This window comes from Sinocyclocheilus rhinocerous, unplaced genomic scaffold, assembly GCF_001515625.1.
Source record: "Sinocyclocheilus rhinocerous isolate Xijiao unplaced genomic scaffold, SAMN03320098_v1.1 scaffold1055, whole genome shotgun sequence".
Lineage (NCBI taxonomy): Eukaryota > Metazoa > Chordata > Actinopteri > Cypriniformes > Cyprinidae > Sinocyclocheilus > Sinocyclocheilus rhinocerous.
Genome location: NW_015658727.1, coordinates 581,961 through 598,468, shown reverse-complemented (window position 1 = coordinate 598,468; position 16,508 = coordinate 581,961). Strand labels below are relative to the sequence as shown.

At 36.5% G+C, this 16,508-nt stretch overlaps 2 protein-coding genes and 1 long non-coding RNA gene across 3 annotated transcripts; all 3 read right to left on the bottom strand.

The window, feature by feature from the left end:
- Positions 1 to 615: 615 nt before the first annotated feature.
- On the bottom strand, positions 616 to 3,544 carry LOC107722812 (homeobox protein Nkx-6.1-like). The gene is made up of 3 exons (XM_016531290.1): positions 2,444 to 3,544; positions 2,148 to 2,320; positions 616 to 1,435 (listed from the first exon to the last, which is right to left on the bottom strand). The coding sequence occupies exons 1-3, from the start codon at positions 2,979 to 2,981 to the stop codon at positions 1,190 to 1,192; spliced, it is 957 nt and encodes a 318-aa protein (XP_016386776.1). The 5' UTR covers positions 2,982 to 3,544; the 3' UTR covers positions 616 to 1,189.
- A 2,524-nt stretch (positions 3,545 to 6,068) lies between these two features.
- Positions 6,069 to 7,038, bottom strand: LOC107722815 (uncharacterized). Its single transcript, XR_001637846.1, has 3 exons — positions 7,019 to 7,038; positions 6,612 to 6,775; positions 6,069 to 6,131 (listed from the first exon to the last, which is right to left on the bottom strand). It is a non-coding gene; the product is annotated as an uncharacterized LOC107722815 (long non-coding RNA).
- A 718-nt stretch (positions 7,039 to 7,756) lies between these two features.
- On the bottom strand, positions 7,757 to 10,644 carry LOC107722835 (60S ribosomal protein L17-like). Its single transcript, XM_016531324.1, has 7 exons — positions 10,573 to 10,644; positions 10,073 to 10,122; positions 9,954 to 9,994; positions 8,857 to 8,991; positions 8,388 to 8,486; positions 8,046 to 8,237; positions 7,757 to 7,834 (listed from the first exon to the last, which is right to left on the bottom strand). Exons 1-7 carry the CDS (start codon positions 10,629 to 10,631, stop codon positions 7,787 to 7,789), a joined length of 624 nt encoding a protein of 207 aa, XP_016386810.1. The 5' UTR covers positions 10,632 to 10,644; the 3' UTR covers positions 7,757 to 7,786.
- Between the last annotated feature and the right edge of the window lie 5,864 nt (positions 10,645 to 16,508).

Here is a 16,508-nt window from a genome sequence, read left to right as displayed (position 1 = left end):
GCCACCATGCCCTTTTTATCGACATTTCTCAATGATCGAAAATTTAGCGAAAATTTAGCTAATTTTAATGTAAGTGCGCAGAGTAATGGCGTCTTTATAATAAAACAATTAGGTAAAATATGTGCTCTCACAGAGCAATAAGGGAGAACATGATTATTCATTTACTGAAATGAAAAAATGAAAAAATATAAAAGTGTTAGGGCTGTTAAAAACGAATAATGGGCTAATAATAATAATAATAATACAAAATATTAAAATGTCTTTGAATAAGCGCTGCCATGTTGATAACTCTTTAGTTAAGTGATACAGCTTCTTACCGAAGCGAAAGACAATTTCAAAATTGATCACTCATCAGCAAGCATATTTGTTAATGCTTGAAAACGTTGTTGTAATGTATACACAAAATATTTATATTCTATTTAATAATAACGAAAAGAAAAATATCCCATATGTTTAACATTTTATTAAATAAAAGTGCAATACACACGAACCTGCAAGGCGCATTTTTGCAGGATTCAAACACTGTTACAAACTTAAAATATTATAAATTAATCATGAAAAAAATGAAGGAAACATCCTAACATTGGGAAACGAACACTATGCATTATATTAGAAATATATGGTTAGGTGTTTGTTTATTTACACGTGTTATGGCCAGATCAATCTCTTGACTGAGCCTCAATTTAAGCTGTCGCTCAGATGTCTTTTACCATTAGTGGTAAATTCTGAAAATTATTCTGTTTCCATTGTTGATTTTTTTAAGAATCAAAGAGCTGAGGCAACTTACACCCATAGAAAAAAAAAATAACTCAGGGTGATCAGCACCTATACAAATTAATGATATGAAAATGCAAATCACAAAACCTAAACCAAAAATTAAACTGATGTGAAATGGACGAATTCTGCCATGTTTACTATTCAAAATATTTTACACATAAATATTCACAGTAATATAATTCCTATGCGATACAACTCACGCCGTTAATTTACAAAAAAAGTACCGTTGTCTATGTGTTGAAACGTGTCTATTGCAGACACAGATGCACGTTCAGCTCCACCAATAGTGCATATTCCTCTGATTTACATCCTTCCCCTCAAACCAGAGCCCAAACTTGGTGAAAAAAACAGTAGCCTACATTATTTTTTGACACTTCTTGAAGGATTTGACAACCCATTTCCCGTTTCCGTTTTACGAGCTCTCGTTTTCCGACGTGTGAATGATAAGAGCTGAATTTGGTTTGTGTTTTTTCAGTAACTGCGTTATTTTTTCATCGTCCGAATTTGGATCTAAAGGTTTGTTGTAGTCGTCTTCGTCGTCTTCATTTTCCGAAGCCCCTTTCAGCCTTTCGGTCTCTGAATCTTGTTTTTTCTTCGCCGAGGCCATTTCAGCCGCGTGCCGTTTTCTCCATTTTGTTCTTCGGTTTTGAAACCACACCTTTACAATGAAAATGAGATAAAAACGTATTTGAATCCACACAGAAATAATGATTTATCTCCATCAAAAATAATAAATGGGGCATAATCAATGGGAATTCATAAAAAAAATCGCCTAGAAACATTCAACAAAATCTGTTTCTCACCATGAGAAACAGATTTTTCCTGCCTAACTTGAAAAAGCTGATATAATAAATAAATAAACAAATAACTTGAGTTATTTATTTAAGAGTTAAAGAGTTTAAGAGTTAAATAGCCTATCTGTAATAGCCTATAGCCTAACCAACTGCAGTGAGAATAAATAAAATATTTTAACAGAAATAAAAATCGAACAGGTTTCTGTATGAAATTAGCAACAATAATTGCAATAAACAATTACAGTGGTGCACGTTGACATTTTTCAAACAAAATCTAATAACTTTAAATTAATGTAATGCGTGAATAACTTTGATATGGATGAAAACAATAGGCCTACATTAAGTCGCATTTGGTCGTTGCATTAAATTTGAATAACCTGATGTAGAGAAATAAATAATTGTATAGCCTATAAAAGTTGTCAATTAAAGAGATATATAGGAAGGTTTGAATAAACACATTTACTAGGCCGATCCCACATCTAATTCTCTTTATACGTTCCATGGATTAATGATAATGAAGAATCGAGTAAATCGAGATTTTTCATTGTCATACACAAACTATTAGGACTGTCTTACCTTGACTTGGCTCTCTGTCATTCCTAAAGAGTAGGCCAACCGCGCTCTCTCAGGTCCAGCTAAATATTTCGTTTGCTCGAATGTTTTCTCCAGGGCAAATATTTGCTGCCCGGAAAACGTTGGTCGCGTGTGTTTCCTTTTCCCATCTTTGTCCAGCAGCACTGAGTTATGATCTGTGAGGGGCAAGATTGAAAATTCAGCTAATTTTATTATTAGGCTACATCCCATTTATGTTTGTGCTTATCGTAATATTTTGGATCGCTAACAGCCTTCAAGAAAGTTAATCGTGCACTTACGTGGCGAACATGCAAATCTGGCGTCTCTCCAGTGTGGGCTTTGCATAACTCCAGGCCAGAATATCGGGGTTCTGCCTGGAAGGTCTGTCAGAGGTTTCGGATAGCGAGCCACCGCCACGGCCGCGGCACTGGGGCTGAAATACAGCCCTGGAGGCGGCGGAGGGCTCAGGCTGCTGAAACGGGGCAGTCCAGACAAGATTCCAGCGGGAGAAGATGCCGCCGCCGCCGCCGCTCCGGTGAACATCGAGGGTCGACTGAGGATGTCGTTTATTCCGTGAGGTGTGGCGATTGAGCACTGAGCACCGAAAGTCGAAAGTCCAGTGGATATTTTGATCCCCGGGGACGAGACCGGGATACCACCTGGATTCGGAGAGGTAGCTGTCGGTGAAGTGGAGGATGCTGGTCCAGTGGAAGATAACGGGTAGGCTGGGTAAAGTGGAGTCTTCATTTCGGTCATACTGTGTAAAGCAGCCAAAGGTGGGGTATTGAGTAGGAAAGCGCTCTGGCGAGACCCGTCCATTTGCCCCACCGCTAACATTACCAAGACACTACAACTTTAACTAAATATTGCGCAAGAAGCAAGACGGTGGAGACCCAAACAAAACGTAAAAACAAACGTAGAACAGCGGATGACGGAGAGAAAGGGGAAAAAAAATACTCAAGCCTTTAGAAGAAGAAGAAAAAAAACTTTTCTCTAAAAAATCCCAATCAGGTATACCGAAGCTTCATACCCATCTCCTCTGGCAAAATCCATTCCCTTCTTTCAGTTCTTGCAAATATGGCATGATACAACAGAGCGGCGTCCTTTCAATGAGAGTGTTTTTGAAATCTATAAATAAAAAGAGAGTCTTTCTGGGTAGTTCACATGAAGATCTGGAAGATAATAAAACATTTTCATCAACCTGCTGTCTTTTGCTGCAAAAAGTCAAAACTTTGAGAGCGTGCCTGGGAAAGTAGAGGGGCTCGGTGGGATGTGATTGGCTAAGGCCGGCAGTGACGTGGCCCGTGTCAGCTGAGTGTCTGAACTGAATTTAGGAGTCTGTCCTCATTGGTTCTCATTTGCACATTAAAAGAGCTGCCATCCGAACCGCTATTAAATACAAAAAGGGGACAAAATCAATTTAGTCAATTTGAGATCTATTTCTTAAATAAAGGGACATCTGCATGCGTGCCGGTCATGTGAGGCAGTCGGATATTTTATGAGCTTAAAAGTCTCTGTGGACAGAGGGTTTAAACACTCCACAGATGAATCACAATACAATCACAGAATGATGAAGCTTGAATAAATTTACTTCAACTTTGAGAACTAAGGTGAATATTTTTCCTACCTCCTCATCAAAACCCTTTCTGCCACTTTTCTCAAATGTATTGGTTTTTGTATTGTTTGGTTTCGTCTGAAAAAACTAAATGCCAGTTGAATAAATGTGAAATATTAGAAACTCACAGCTGCATTCTTCTGCAGGTTCTGTGTTTCTGCCTCTGTATATAACCTATGCCAGCCAGCAGGCTGTATCTATATATCAAGAGATTTGGACTACCTAATTTACAACACACAACCAGCAGTTTAGTCCATTAAAAAGAGGCTGATTTGAAGTTACAGAATATTATTTATATATAAAAAAAGTTATGCAAGACAGTAAAATGCAAACTATTTTTGCGTCATAGTGTATCCTTTTTTTCTACAATAAAACCACCAGCCTTCCGCAAAGTGTAACGTGATGCAGCACCTAGTGGTCAAAAGGGGAAATAGCATATAATAGAATGTAGCAACTAAGCCCCTTGTTGCATTAGAAATACATACATATATGCACTCATGTGCACATTTACGGTGTACATAATACACTCACATGCACATATTTTCCACACAAGTTTACAAAAACTATCAGTTTTTGATAGTTTTAATATTTATACTATATGTTAGGATTAGAAATTAGGCTACTAAATTCCTTATGTAGTATAAGTAACCCCAAAAACAAACACAAAGAATCTGTAAAATGAGCAGATTCGCAGTGCTACATTGCCCTCTACTGGTGAATCCAACACTATACTGTAGAAACAAAATGCTTAAAACTTAAAGCAGCACGATGTAACGTTTTCTGTGTTCAAAATTTGCAACATGTACAGGTGCATCTCAATAAATTAGAATGTCGTGGAAAAGTTCATTTATTTCAGTAATTCAACTCAAATTGTGAAACTCGTGTATTAAATAAATTCAATGCACACAGACTGAAGAAATAAATGAACTTTTCCACGACATTCTAATTTATTGAGATGCACCTGTATATAATGAGCGAGTACATCATGAATTCATCTTAAAAACCGCGTTTTTGTCTTATTCCGAATCACCACGGTACAAGTACTTATATTTGGACTTTTGTAGCCTGGTCGGGTCGTCACCGCTGCGGAGTAACACATACCTGCGTGAATCGCCATAGACAAACTTAGAGAAGTAGCTCTGGTTGGAATGTTCTTCCGCGGGATGTGTGCAGTTCTGTTTATTAACCGCTAGAGCGCCAAAAGTTACATAGTGCTGCTTAGCTTTAACAGAGTTGTACATACATTTCCCAAATATATGGTAAAGGTATGTCTTATTCCTAAATGAACACATAATTTCAGCATAATATTTCTCCAAGATAAATTAATTCAATAAAAAAGATAATATAATTCTGTTGTTTACATACAAAATACATTAAAAAAATACTGACATTCGAATAAAGATAGCTACTTATCCCTGCTAGGAGTCATTATTATTGAGCATAAAGTTGTTAAATTATCTAAACTATATAACAGTTACTAGAAAAACAAAGATTTGGTCATGTTATTGTTTAAAAGTGTGCAATATTCTTGGAATGTGCATTGTGTTATTAAAAGACGCTCAAGACACATGACTGCTGTGTGTTTTGGCATACTGAATCACACTCTCTATGAATTATCTACAGAGAGTTCAGAGATCCGAATATTGTTAACAGTCCTGAGTAACAAACCCTCTCTAGATAAAAGAAAATTACCATGTGTGAATGTATGGCTGAGGAGGATCCAACAGACAAAGACTAAATTATTACATTTTCTGAGTGTTGCTTGACGGTACAGTATACAGGGATGCCGTGGATGTCAGGGCATTGCTATGTGGTTGCTAAAATGTTCTGGGTGGTTGCTAAGGCATTGTGATTTGGTTGCTAGAGTGTTCTGGGTGGTTGCTGGGGTGTTGGTTGCAGGTACGTTACTATGTGATTGCTAAGGTATTCTGGGTGGTTGCTAGGGTGTTGCTATGGGGTTGCCAGGGTTTTCTTAAGTGGTTTCTATGGTGTTCCAGGTGGTTGCTAGGGCATTACTATGTGATAGCCAGGATTTACTGAGTGGTTTTAAGGGTGCTCTGAGTGGTTGCTAAGACATTGTGAAGTGGTTGCTGGGGTGCTAGTTACTGGCACATTGCAATGTGGTTGCTAAGGTGTTCTGGGTGGTTTCTATTGTGTTCTAGGTGGTTGCTAAGGCATTGTGATTTGGTTGCTAGATTGTTCTGGGTGGTTGCTAGGTTGTTTCCAATGCTAAAAAAACGTTCCTTCTTATTTCAGTTCCACACATCAGTTGTTTTTCCTTCACGAGACTATCTATCAGTCTCTCACCTCATCTGTGACTGTCTCTAATTCACCAGAATGAAACTCTTCAGGTCCGTCTGCATCCAGACACACTGGAATAAATAAAAGATCAATTATAATCTTTAATTGGGGAGAGTTGTCACACATTTTAAATGCTAAAAATATCATTTTTACAGCAAAACAATGATATGCATGTGTGTGCTATCTTGTGCTAAAAAGCCCATAATAAAATAGTGTGTAATGTCAGGTTTCATTGTGACAGCTTACCTCATACAAACACCAACGTGTTAAATGAACAGGAAATCTAAATGTAAGTTTGGGAGGAGCTTATTCTTACTCATAGTAGATAGAAACTATCAGCTGCTTATCTTCCGCCTCCACAAACCCCACCTTATTAATCAGTGGTATATATTAACTAACTCTTAAAGGCTTTTAGGTTTGTTTAAAAAAAATGTACCTCTTGAGGAATATTTACTGAAATAAAAACTGTGACAACTAGCCCCGGCATTCATTTTAGGTAGCTAATAATAATGCAAACTTATAAAGAACAGAACTGCAGACAAACTACTCACTGTTTGGTGTTTGCTGCATGCTGTCTCTGCGAACATGCTTCGGTAGGCTTTTCTCTCGTGATTCTTTGGACTCTCTGCTGTTCATATCTCATTTAATGCCTTTTTCTCTTCTCTGATACTCCAGACGTGATCTGTCACATATCACCTTGCCTTCACAATGTCCTCTAGAAGTCAAATGCAATGATTGTCATGGGATTTTACGTTAACATCAACGATTTTCATTTAAAGCAGCACTATGTAATTTTTTCTGTGTTCAAAATTTGCAAAATGTATATAATGAGCAAGTACATCATGAATTCATCTTCCAAACCGCGTTTTTGTCTTATTCCGAATCACCACGGTACAAGTACTTATATTTGGACTTTTGTAGCCTGGTCGGGTCGTCACCGCTGCGGAGTAACACATACCTGCGTGAATCGCCATAGACAAACTTAGAGAAATAGCTCCGGTTGGAATGTTCTTCCGCGGGATGTGTGCAGTTCTGTTTATTAACCGCTAGAGCGCCAAAAGTTACATAGTGCTGGTTCAAACACCAAAATTAGTTTATAGCCAAAACCTAATTTCACCCAGACTCCTAAAAATGTTGTACGCATATTTCCTATACTTAGAAACAGAGATTTATATAGATATATAAAAGAAAGAAACAGTGAATTTTTATTTGACATATATACATTACCATAAATATCCCTCATGTATACCCCAGGTGACTTTGTTGTTTGCATAGTTTGTCAACATATTTAATTGGACAAGAATGGATGTATTAAATGTATGAAGAGCAACTTAATCATAAATTAGACTACCTTTATTAACCACCTAAACTCAAGGTTTTATCATCACAAACTCTGATCTTTAACCACCAAGAGAAGCACCATGAGACATCTTGTCAGAGCACACTCAAAAGTTCTCAATGATAAAGAGGTTCACGGACTGTAAAGAGTCCGTTTTAAACCAAATAAAGCAACCACCTTTTGCACTGCTTATTAGACCCACTAGTAAATAGATTTTTTTTTTTTGACATTTCTGTTCTACCAAATTTTCTTTTTAAATGACAGTGGTTTTTAGCATAAGCTTACTTGTTATCTTTCAGGCAATATACCCAAAGTCAATAAATAAATCACAAAAAAAAAAAAGGAGCAGAGTCATTCTGTAGTACGAATGTTGGACTTTATTTACATTTACTCCCGAGCCATGAGTTTCTGCTTCTTCAGTTTCTTCTGAGAAACCTGTGAAGACAAAAATATATATAATTGGTTAGAGCACTCACCAACAGCAGCTACTAAGATATCAAGTCCTCCACACATGTAATGCACAACAGCTGCTCAGAAAACGATTCTTTTCATCATTAATCCAAAGGTGTCCTAAGATGTCATCACTACAGCCAAGTGTACAGTTTGTAGTTTTTTTTTCTCTTTAGAAGAACATTAATGTTCATACCTTTTTCTTCTGAGAAACCTCTTCCTCTGGTTTGGGAACAATCTGCTCTTTCTCAGTGAGGATCATTTCGATATGGCATGGGGAGCTCATGTAGGGGTTGATGCGTCCGTGCGCACGGTAAGTACGCCTGCGCATCTTTGGAGCCTTGTTCACCTGGATGTGCTCAATCACCAGAGAGTCCACATCCAAACCCTACAAGATCACAATGTGGGATGATATAAAGCCCGTACGGAAGAGAAAGCTGCATTCATGCAAGCTAGTTTTAAATCATACACCGAGGCAACAATGCTGTCTAATTCTAACAAATATTTATTCATAGTTTAACGGCTCATACAGTCTTACCTTGAGCTCAGCATTGCTTTCTGCGTTCTTCAGCATGTGGAGCAGGAACTCGGCACTTTTCTTAGGCCAACGTCCCTGAGTCCAGTCATGCTGTTTGGCCTAAAAATGGAAAACATCACAAGTAAGCTTAAGCTATCTTAATTTGAGCAACACTATCGTTCTAGAGTTTGGGGTCAGTAAGTTAAATACTTATTTTCAACAAGGATGTATTAAAATGATAAATGTTTGAACTAATAATTTCACAATATTGCAGTTTTACTGTATTTTTGATCAAATAAATGCAGCCTCGGTGAGCATGATTTTTTTTTTTTTTTTAATCAAACCCAAACTTTTGAACAATAGTGTACATGTTGCTCAGACTAAGAGGTGTTTTCATGGTGAATTCCAAAGGTGTCCTAAGATGGTCATCACAACAACATGGACAGAATAGTTTTATAAAAGGCAGATTTAAAACAGGACAAAACCTCACCTGAGCACAACGACCAACACCACCGTTGTAACGACGGAAGGGCACACACTGGTGCTTAACCATAACATCCTTCAGGTACTTGTTAGCCTTGCGGATGTGCATGCCTTTGATGGCCTGGGCGGTCTCACGGGTGTTCTGAGGACCAAACATCAAGACAACACTTAATAACAGATCACCAAGTAAACCAGCCTCCATCACTTTACAAACTAGAAATGTGGCTACTCAGAAAATACTTAATCCTTTTCACAAATACTTCAAAGGTGTCCAAAGTTGGTTATTATTGCAGCCACAATGTACATTTGCAACATCTGCTTATCCTACAAGAAATTCTATCCAGATATAGAGTGCAGAAGGTGAGTACCATTAAATAAAAACCTCATTCATTCTCTCCATGAGTTCTGAGGTTAAACGATGACAAACCATAAGCGTGATTGCAAAAAAAGAAAAAAAAATTCCCAGTGAAGAATTACACTTCCATAATTAAAGTAGCTATTGGAATTTACCAGCAAACAGCATCATGTGGTCACTCAATCAGCACTATCATGAAGCATTGCAAAGGATGCAAATCAAGTCAACCTCAATACAACACTTGCAAATATTTGATAAATTAAAAAAAAAAAATTATATGTACTTATAGCATATTTTTAAACAAATGTCTGTGAACTAATAGTTTTTGGGGCATAGTTCCCTCAAAACCCAATATATAACTTTTTTGCTCAAACAAAGCTTCTAATTTGATTAATCTCAGAATTAGTTAGTTTGGTCAAATTACAAGTGAGAATTTTTAAATTCCTATGGAGAAAATTAATTCAGAATATAGTTTTATAAACAAGGCTGTACTCCACAATGTCAGCATCTTGACAAGCCTTTAGATCAGGGGTGTCCAAACTCAGTCCTGGAGGGCCGTGTCCTGCAGAGTCTAGCTCCGACCCTAATTAAACATGGCTGAAAGTTTCTAATATGCCTGGTAAGAACTTGATTAGCTGGTTCAGGTGCGTTTAATTGGGTTTCAGGTAAACTCTGCGGGACACCGGCCTTCCAGGAGCAGGACTGGACATCCCTGCTTCAGACTGTAGCATGAGCGGGTTCATTCTTACCTTGAAGTGAACACGAAGGTTGGAGCCCCTCGACTTGCATGCTGTAGAACATAAAAACAATTACCACACAGGTTCAATACAGAGCAGCCATATGGTTAAAAACGTAGCTGCCAACTCACATTTAGTCGGGTTCTCTGGGTCGAGTGAGTAGCGGACCATTTTCAGAGATCTAGAGAGAAAATGATTGACGCCGGATGGTTAGAACAGGCGTAGAATACACCAAACTCAAACAAGACAACTGTTGAGAACAGAAAAATAAAACATTCCGACACTAGCATAAATACTATGGGCACCGCATCACAATACATAACAGAAACTGCCATATCCGGCTACAATTTATATCTCCCGTCTTTCGAATCCAGAGTTCTGTTTTTCATTGGTAAACTCGCACATGCAACGACATTCATTTACAGACAACAGTCCCTGTACAACGCCGAGACCGGCCGACCGTTTAACATTAGAAATTTCGCTTAAACGACGAGTCATATTCTCTGAAAACGTTAAATATAACCGAGGTAAATATGTCGATCTGTTATTTCGACATAAAAACTTGTGATGATGGTGATACAAAAGGGATTATTTCGAACATCGCTGCAATGGGATGCTTATGGGTACTTACGTTTTCAGGCCGCGGAAGGGGAAGAGGAAGTGAAAGGCACTCTGGGAGATCAAATCCATTCTTGCTTCTTCGTGGAATGTCATCTGTAGAAACGGGCGCTTTGATAAATTAGTAGCGCCGCCCAGTGGATCAGTGATCAGTTAATTGAAGGCAAGTGAGAAGATTGCGTGAAATAAATAAAATAAATAAATATAATAAAAATAAGATTAAACTAACTAAACTAAACTAAATAAACAAATCAATTAGAATAACGTAACTTAAAATAATAAAATATAATTTATGATAAAATAGCTTCAAAAATAATAATAAAAAATATTTAAATAAATAATACATCTATCAGTACATTACTAATTATTATTAATATTTTACGCATATTTATTATTTCTGATCTTTCTACATGAAAATATATAGGCCTAGCGGCCTTTTGAATTTTAGCATGAGGGCCATTGCACCAGGATGATCATAGCTGAGTAATCCATGGCAGGACTGAAACCCCTGATATAGACAAAGCAATGCCACAATGTAATTTCTTTATTCTGAGGACGTTTTATAAAACCAACTCTGGGCCTTTCATTTATACGCTTTCAGGAAGTTTTACGATCTCAAAACTTCAGAGAGTGTCAGAGAGATGCTCTGTCACGAATGTATCCGAATTACAGCTTCCTAAATTTCTTCTGATGATTCCGTTTAGAGCACATTGGACTACTTGAAATCTTGAAAAATAAACATCTTCAAAAAAAAAAAAATTCTAAGAAATATTATGGTTTAGCCCTGTATAATTACAAAATATGTATAAATTGTCTATAAAAACAGTTGAACTATTTATTGAAGAACAGTAAAATATGACATAAAAGTATAGGGGTTATTTTAAGATATAATAAATATTATTTAAATGAATCTATTATTTAATCAACGATCAATAATCTTTCCTCATATTAGGAATATAATAATAATGCTTTCAGCGCTAGAGGGCAGCACAGGACAAAAATACGAATAGTGGAACCGGAATAGTCTTCCTTCTCAACGTGTCAGTGAAAAGGCTTAAACATGACACTTGACTTTATTTCGAATTACATTTTCTAATACTCCAAATTTTGATTTCTTTCTTATTAAAAAAATAAAAACAATGACCATTTTAAAGAAACATAACGTCAGTAATGAACATTTTGGTGCATCTAATTAATCTAATTAAGAGCATATAATTGGAGCGTCATAGTTAACATTTATTGTATTAATAATAAATCTATTCAGGAATCCATTATGAGAAATAAAATCATTCTAAGTGAGTTACATATAAGTCTACAGCTGCTGTCTGTAACAAATAAGGACAGAAATGTGTTAAGAGACACAATTGTCATTTATATCATGATGAAACTGCCTGTTGTCATAAGCAATAGGTTGGAAAATGAGACTATGCAGCAGTAACCCCATGGCATCAGTCAAAGCATTCATTTGGCACAAAACACAAAACATTTATGAGACTTGCAGCCAGAGTCAAAAACTCAATATTGCAACCACATTTCCTGTCAAGAAAAGGAATAATTTCCTTTTGTGTGTAAAATGCTGCATCAGTCAGACATTCATCTTTGCTTCTTTTGTTTCTCCTTAATGCAGTGCTTTTGCTATTGGAGTGAGAGACGGTGGATGTGAACTGTCTGTCACTGGCACAGGTACACACTGTAGAATTTCATGTCGTTCCCATTAAGATGCTTCTGTTTTTGCTGACTCTTACCTGCACAGAGGTAACGTATCCACTGTGTTTTGGAGCCTCTCACTCGGCCGTATCGAACCGATTCTCTTGAATCCTGCTCGGAAATCTGCTGAAGCTCACATGCAGGTTAAATTACAACGTCCCTTGAGAACAACTTCAGGAGGATGTTAGTGCTGCGAATGGTCTACGTGTACCCAGCATTACATTACAGCAGATTTGTTAGCCTTGCATGGGCTTGTTCAGTGCGACAACAATATATTGATCCATTAAACCTGCAGACCTCTGTTATTAAGCCTTTCATATGCTGAGCTCATCAAATATCTTATTCTTCTAAATATAGTATTTTGCTTATTGGACATCTGAATGTTGTTGACACTGCATTAGTTTCTGCTCGGTCATATCCTCATGGTACCTTGTCCTACTCGTTCAAGCATTTTTCTGACATGCTCCTGTTCTTAAATAGGAAACCTCATTATATTTCCAGAGAAACCTTCTATAATCTAATACAGTTGCCTTTGTTAGGTAGGAGTTTCTAAGAATTGCGCAATCTATTCTAATCAAATCTCCAGAAATATCTTGAGCGATTTTCCATTCCATTGAAGGCTCTTTATTTTGGTGATTGAATTTAGGCCCAATCTGAAAGAGTCGTTCAGTGCATCCCAGGTTGGACTGATCACATGGCGTCTTCTTGAAATTGTAGGCCACCTGTCAAAACTACTATGTGAAAAAAGTTAATGAAGTCAGTAAAATCACCAAATAAATAGATTTAAATGTGTACTACTGAGCTTGACAATTTAAGTGCAGTCACCCAGCAGGATTTGGTTAATATACATTGAAATATTTTCTCTTAAATACCTTTTATTTCCAGAATACAGTCACATATTTGGATGTGTGTGTAAAAAAGAGAGTGCTGTTATTTTTCACTAAAACTATTATCTATAAAGTAATATATAAAATAACTTTAAGTTTAAAAATAGTAAAATTACTAAAACCAAATAAAACTAAAAAGCTTAAAAAAAAACTAAATTCAAATCATGAACAAATACTGTAATAGTGTATCATTGATACTAAAATAATTGGTTCTTTATGTGAAAAATAATGTGTGTAAATGTTTTGTCATATAATATAATAAAAGGATATATCAATTCTATGAAGATTATATCATTTTATATTATATAAATAAATTATATAATATAAATAATTTGCATCAAGATGCAATTCAGCCTCGTTTAATGTTTTATGTGAGTTTATGCTTCAATAAATCAAAGAAATCAAGGCATTCTTCTTGAACCATATGGGGTAGAATTATTGAAAAGATATTTTCTTTGCAGCAAAAGGAAGATTAGCCTTGTTTAATGTTTTATGCAAGTTAGTAAGGATTAGATCAGGCAAAACTGTTGCGATGTGATGGGCCAGCTTACAATAGGTCCCAAGAGTTTTTTTATTTTTTTTATTCCATCCTAGGTCTTCATGCTGTTTCTCCTGTGAGAGGGCAGTGGGTTAGAGAGCTCTGATTAATGAGAGGCCGGAGGGAGGACAGTCATGCAAGCAAGAGAGAGAGAGAGAGCATGTGAGTTATGAATTGCATTCCTGTGTAAATGTACAAGACTCTAAGTGCCTGAGTGACTGTTGGTAGAATGAATTGTGATGAACTGCCAGACTGTCGCTGTGATCCTTGGGTGTGTTGCAGCAGCATGAGTCGTGAGGTGTGCTCTTCCTCACGGCATCTCTCTTTCTCTCCCTCCTCCTCCTCACTGCAGATAACTACAGAGTGATCAAGAGGAGGGGTGAGACTTTTGGAAAAGGAGAGACTGCAGTACTGCAGAAGCTGGGCGTTGGCTGTGAATTTGAGGAGAGGGAGTAATGCAAGATGGTGAACAAATGAGGCCCAGTGGAACGACTGAATGTTAGAGAGGAGATAAAACGGGAAAGATTAAATGCTAGAGGAAGAGAGAGAGAGAGAGAGAGAGAGAGAGAGAGAGAACTAAGAAGAGGTTGTATTAACACTTTAGTACTGCCTGTCAAAAGACTGCAACTGACATCTTTAAGTCAACAGTTAATGAGCTTTTAATTGCTTATTGATGGTTTTCAGTGACCTCTTTCACCTTTGTGGGGTCAGTTAACCATTTACATACAACACGGGACTGATGCATGTAATAAATCAAATAAAAATAAAATATATTAAGAAGTAAAGCAATAGCCAAATTATCGCATTTATGAATAATTAGAATTAGCATGGCATGGAGGAATAATACATGGCAAAAATTATTTTAAAAAGTGAATGAATGTAGTTTATTATTAATCAGTAAAAAGCTTACAATGGGAAACTGTCTCGGATGAACATTATGATTAATCAGAAATAAATATATTTATGATTGCAAATTGCATAAACAACTGTTAGCATGGTATTGAAGAATAAATTACAAATGATTGAAAATTGCATGAATAAACACTTTACTTTAAATATACTATTATTATTATTCATATTATTATGGGACATTTTACCTAGAAATAAAGATGATATTGATTTTTGTTTTGTTTTGTTGTGAGGAACATAAATACATACATGATCAGGGAAAACATGGTTGTATCTCTAACAAGAAACCTTTTCAATAACAAAAAGAAAACATGGATTTACATAAACTGCACCTTAATAGCGCAATATTAAGTTTAAATTATATCTTTAAATAAGATTTCATAAAGCATCAAAAATTTTGTACTTTTTTTGTTGTTTATAAGTCTGAGGGATGAAATTAGAGAGTTAAATTCAACAAGAATAAGTGGAAGACACAAAAGAGACCTAAACTGTGAATAAAGAATAAGATAAAAAATGAGCAATAAATTCAAGAGAAAGGTTTTTTTCATAGCAAAAAAGACAATATATGTGGTCAAAAGGAAGATATTGCATCATCAAATAATGTGGGCGGAGGCAAATAATAAGGAAACGCCTTGAGGAGCAGTTACACCTAGCAATGAACATGATTAAATATAATTCAAACAAAACTCCCAAACGAAATGTGATTTTTGTTTTAATTATGTGTTCAAACTACGCAATAGTGCTTCTATGTGGCATGAAATTTGAAAAGTTTCTGCGACACTGCTGGGATTTTACCAGCACAGGGGTTTGGTAAGAGAAACAGGAAGCTTTGTGTATCTCGATTACTAATAGCTGCATTTAGAGTTTTAAATATTTAATGAGAAGAATCTGCAGAGACCAAACTAGATGCCTGCATTCATCATACTGCAGGAGCTGCTTGGGTACATTCGCAAAGGGCTTTCCATCAAGGTCTTGGGCCAATCTCATGAGGTTCAGTCAAATGCGCCATGACTAACAGAGGCACGCACAGTTCTTCACTACCACAGCATTCAGAGGAGGAGCACAAAGCTCACATCTCCCCAGAGAGGAGAGAGAAGTGCTCTATGGCCTGTGAATCTGCCATGTCTTTGATCTCAAAGCAATGCAAGGTGAATTAAACAGCAGTAGAACTATGTGGGATGAAAGCAAAAAAGTTTTCATATTTGAAAAAGCTCCTCCTTAGAATGGAGCCCCTACTTATATCGTTATATTTCTTTGGTGATGCAATATAACGGCTAGTCAAAGTAGTCTGACTGTGGGGTCCAAAAAGTCTGAGAGCACAATGAAAATCTGGGATTTAAAACCTGGAGGAAATGGAACGCTTTACGATTTTTAAAACAATTTATTATTATAGTGTAAAACTGATAAGAAATATTAAATATTATGCACTACTGTATATGTAAAGGTCACTAAACTGTTATTATTATTATTATTATTATTATGTCTCAGATGAACACTATGATGTCAGATGTTGTCACAGATGTTTCCCACTCCTTTTTAGTTGTCAGTGACTACGTTTACATGGACATCAGTAATAATCTAATTATTTACTTTATTCTAAATAAGCCAATATTATGATTATGGTGTTTACAGAGTTGCTTTTAGAATATTCCTTTCATGTTCCCGTTTTACATGTTATAGTACATAGTTCGATTAATGGCACACGTCATTACGTCCCACGTGACGCCATCCGACGTCCCCTCCAGAATTTCACGTATAAACATATAGTTCGTCTTCGTGGTGATGCCATGTACAGTTTTGGGTGTTTCATTTTTAATTTTATGAAAGCTTCAAGTGCAGTTAATTATTTGTACGTGCATACAGACGACGGCGGTGTTGAAGCTCTTTTATTTGCCGTCAAACGGTTGA

Coding starts and splice junctions, on each gene's coding strand:
- LOC107722812 (XM_016531290.1), bottom strand. CDS start 2,981: ATGTTAGCGGTGGGGCAAATGGACGGGTCTCGCCAGAGCGCTTTCCTA. Junction 2,321..2,443: donor CAGATTTGCATGTTCGCCAC/GTAAGTGCACGA, acceptor TGCCCCTCACAG/ATCATAACTCAGTGCTGCTG. Junction 1,436..2,147: donor TGACAGAGAGCCAAGTCAAG/GTAAGACAGTCC, acceptor TTCATTGTAAAG/GTGTGGTTTCAAAACCGAAG.
- LOC107722835 (XM_016531324.1), bottom strand. CDS start 10,631: ATGGATTTGATCTCCCAGAGTGCCTTTCACTTCCTCTTCCCCTTCCGC. Junction 8,992..9,953: donor ACCTTCGTGTTCACTTCAAG/GTAAGAATGAAC, acceptor TTTGGTCCTCAG/AACACCCGTGAGACCGCCCA. Junction 8,487..8,856: donor GTGTTGGTCGTTGTGCTCAG/GTGAGGTTTTGT, acceptor TTCCATTTTTAG/GCCAAACAGCATGACTGGAC.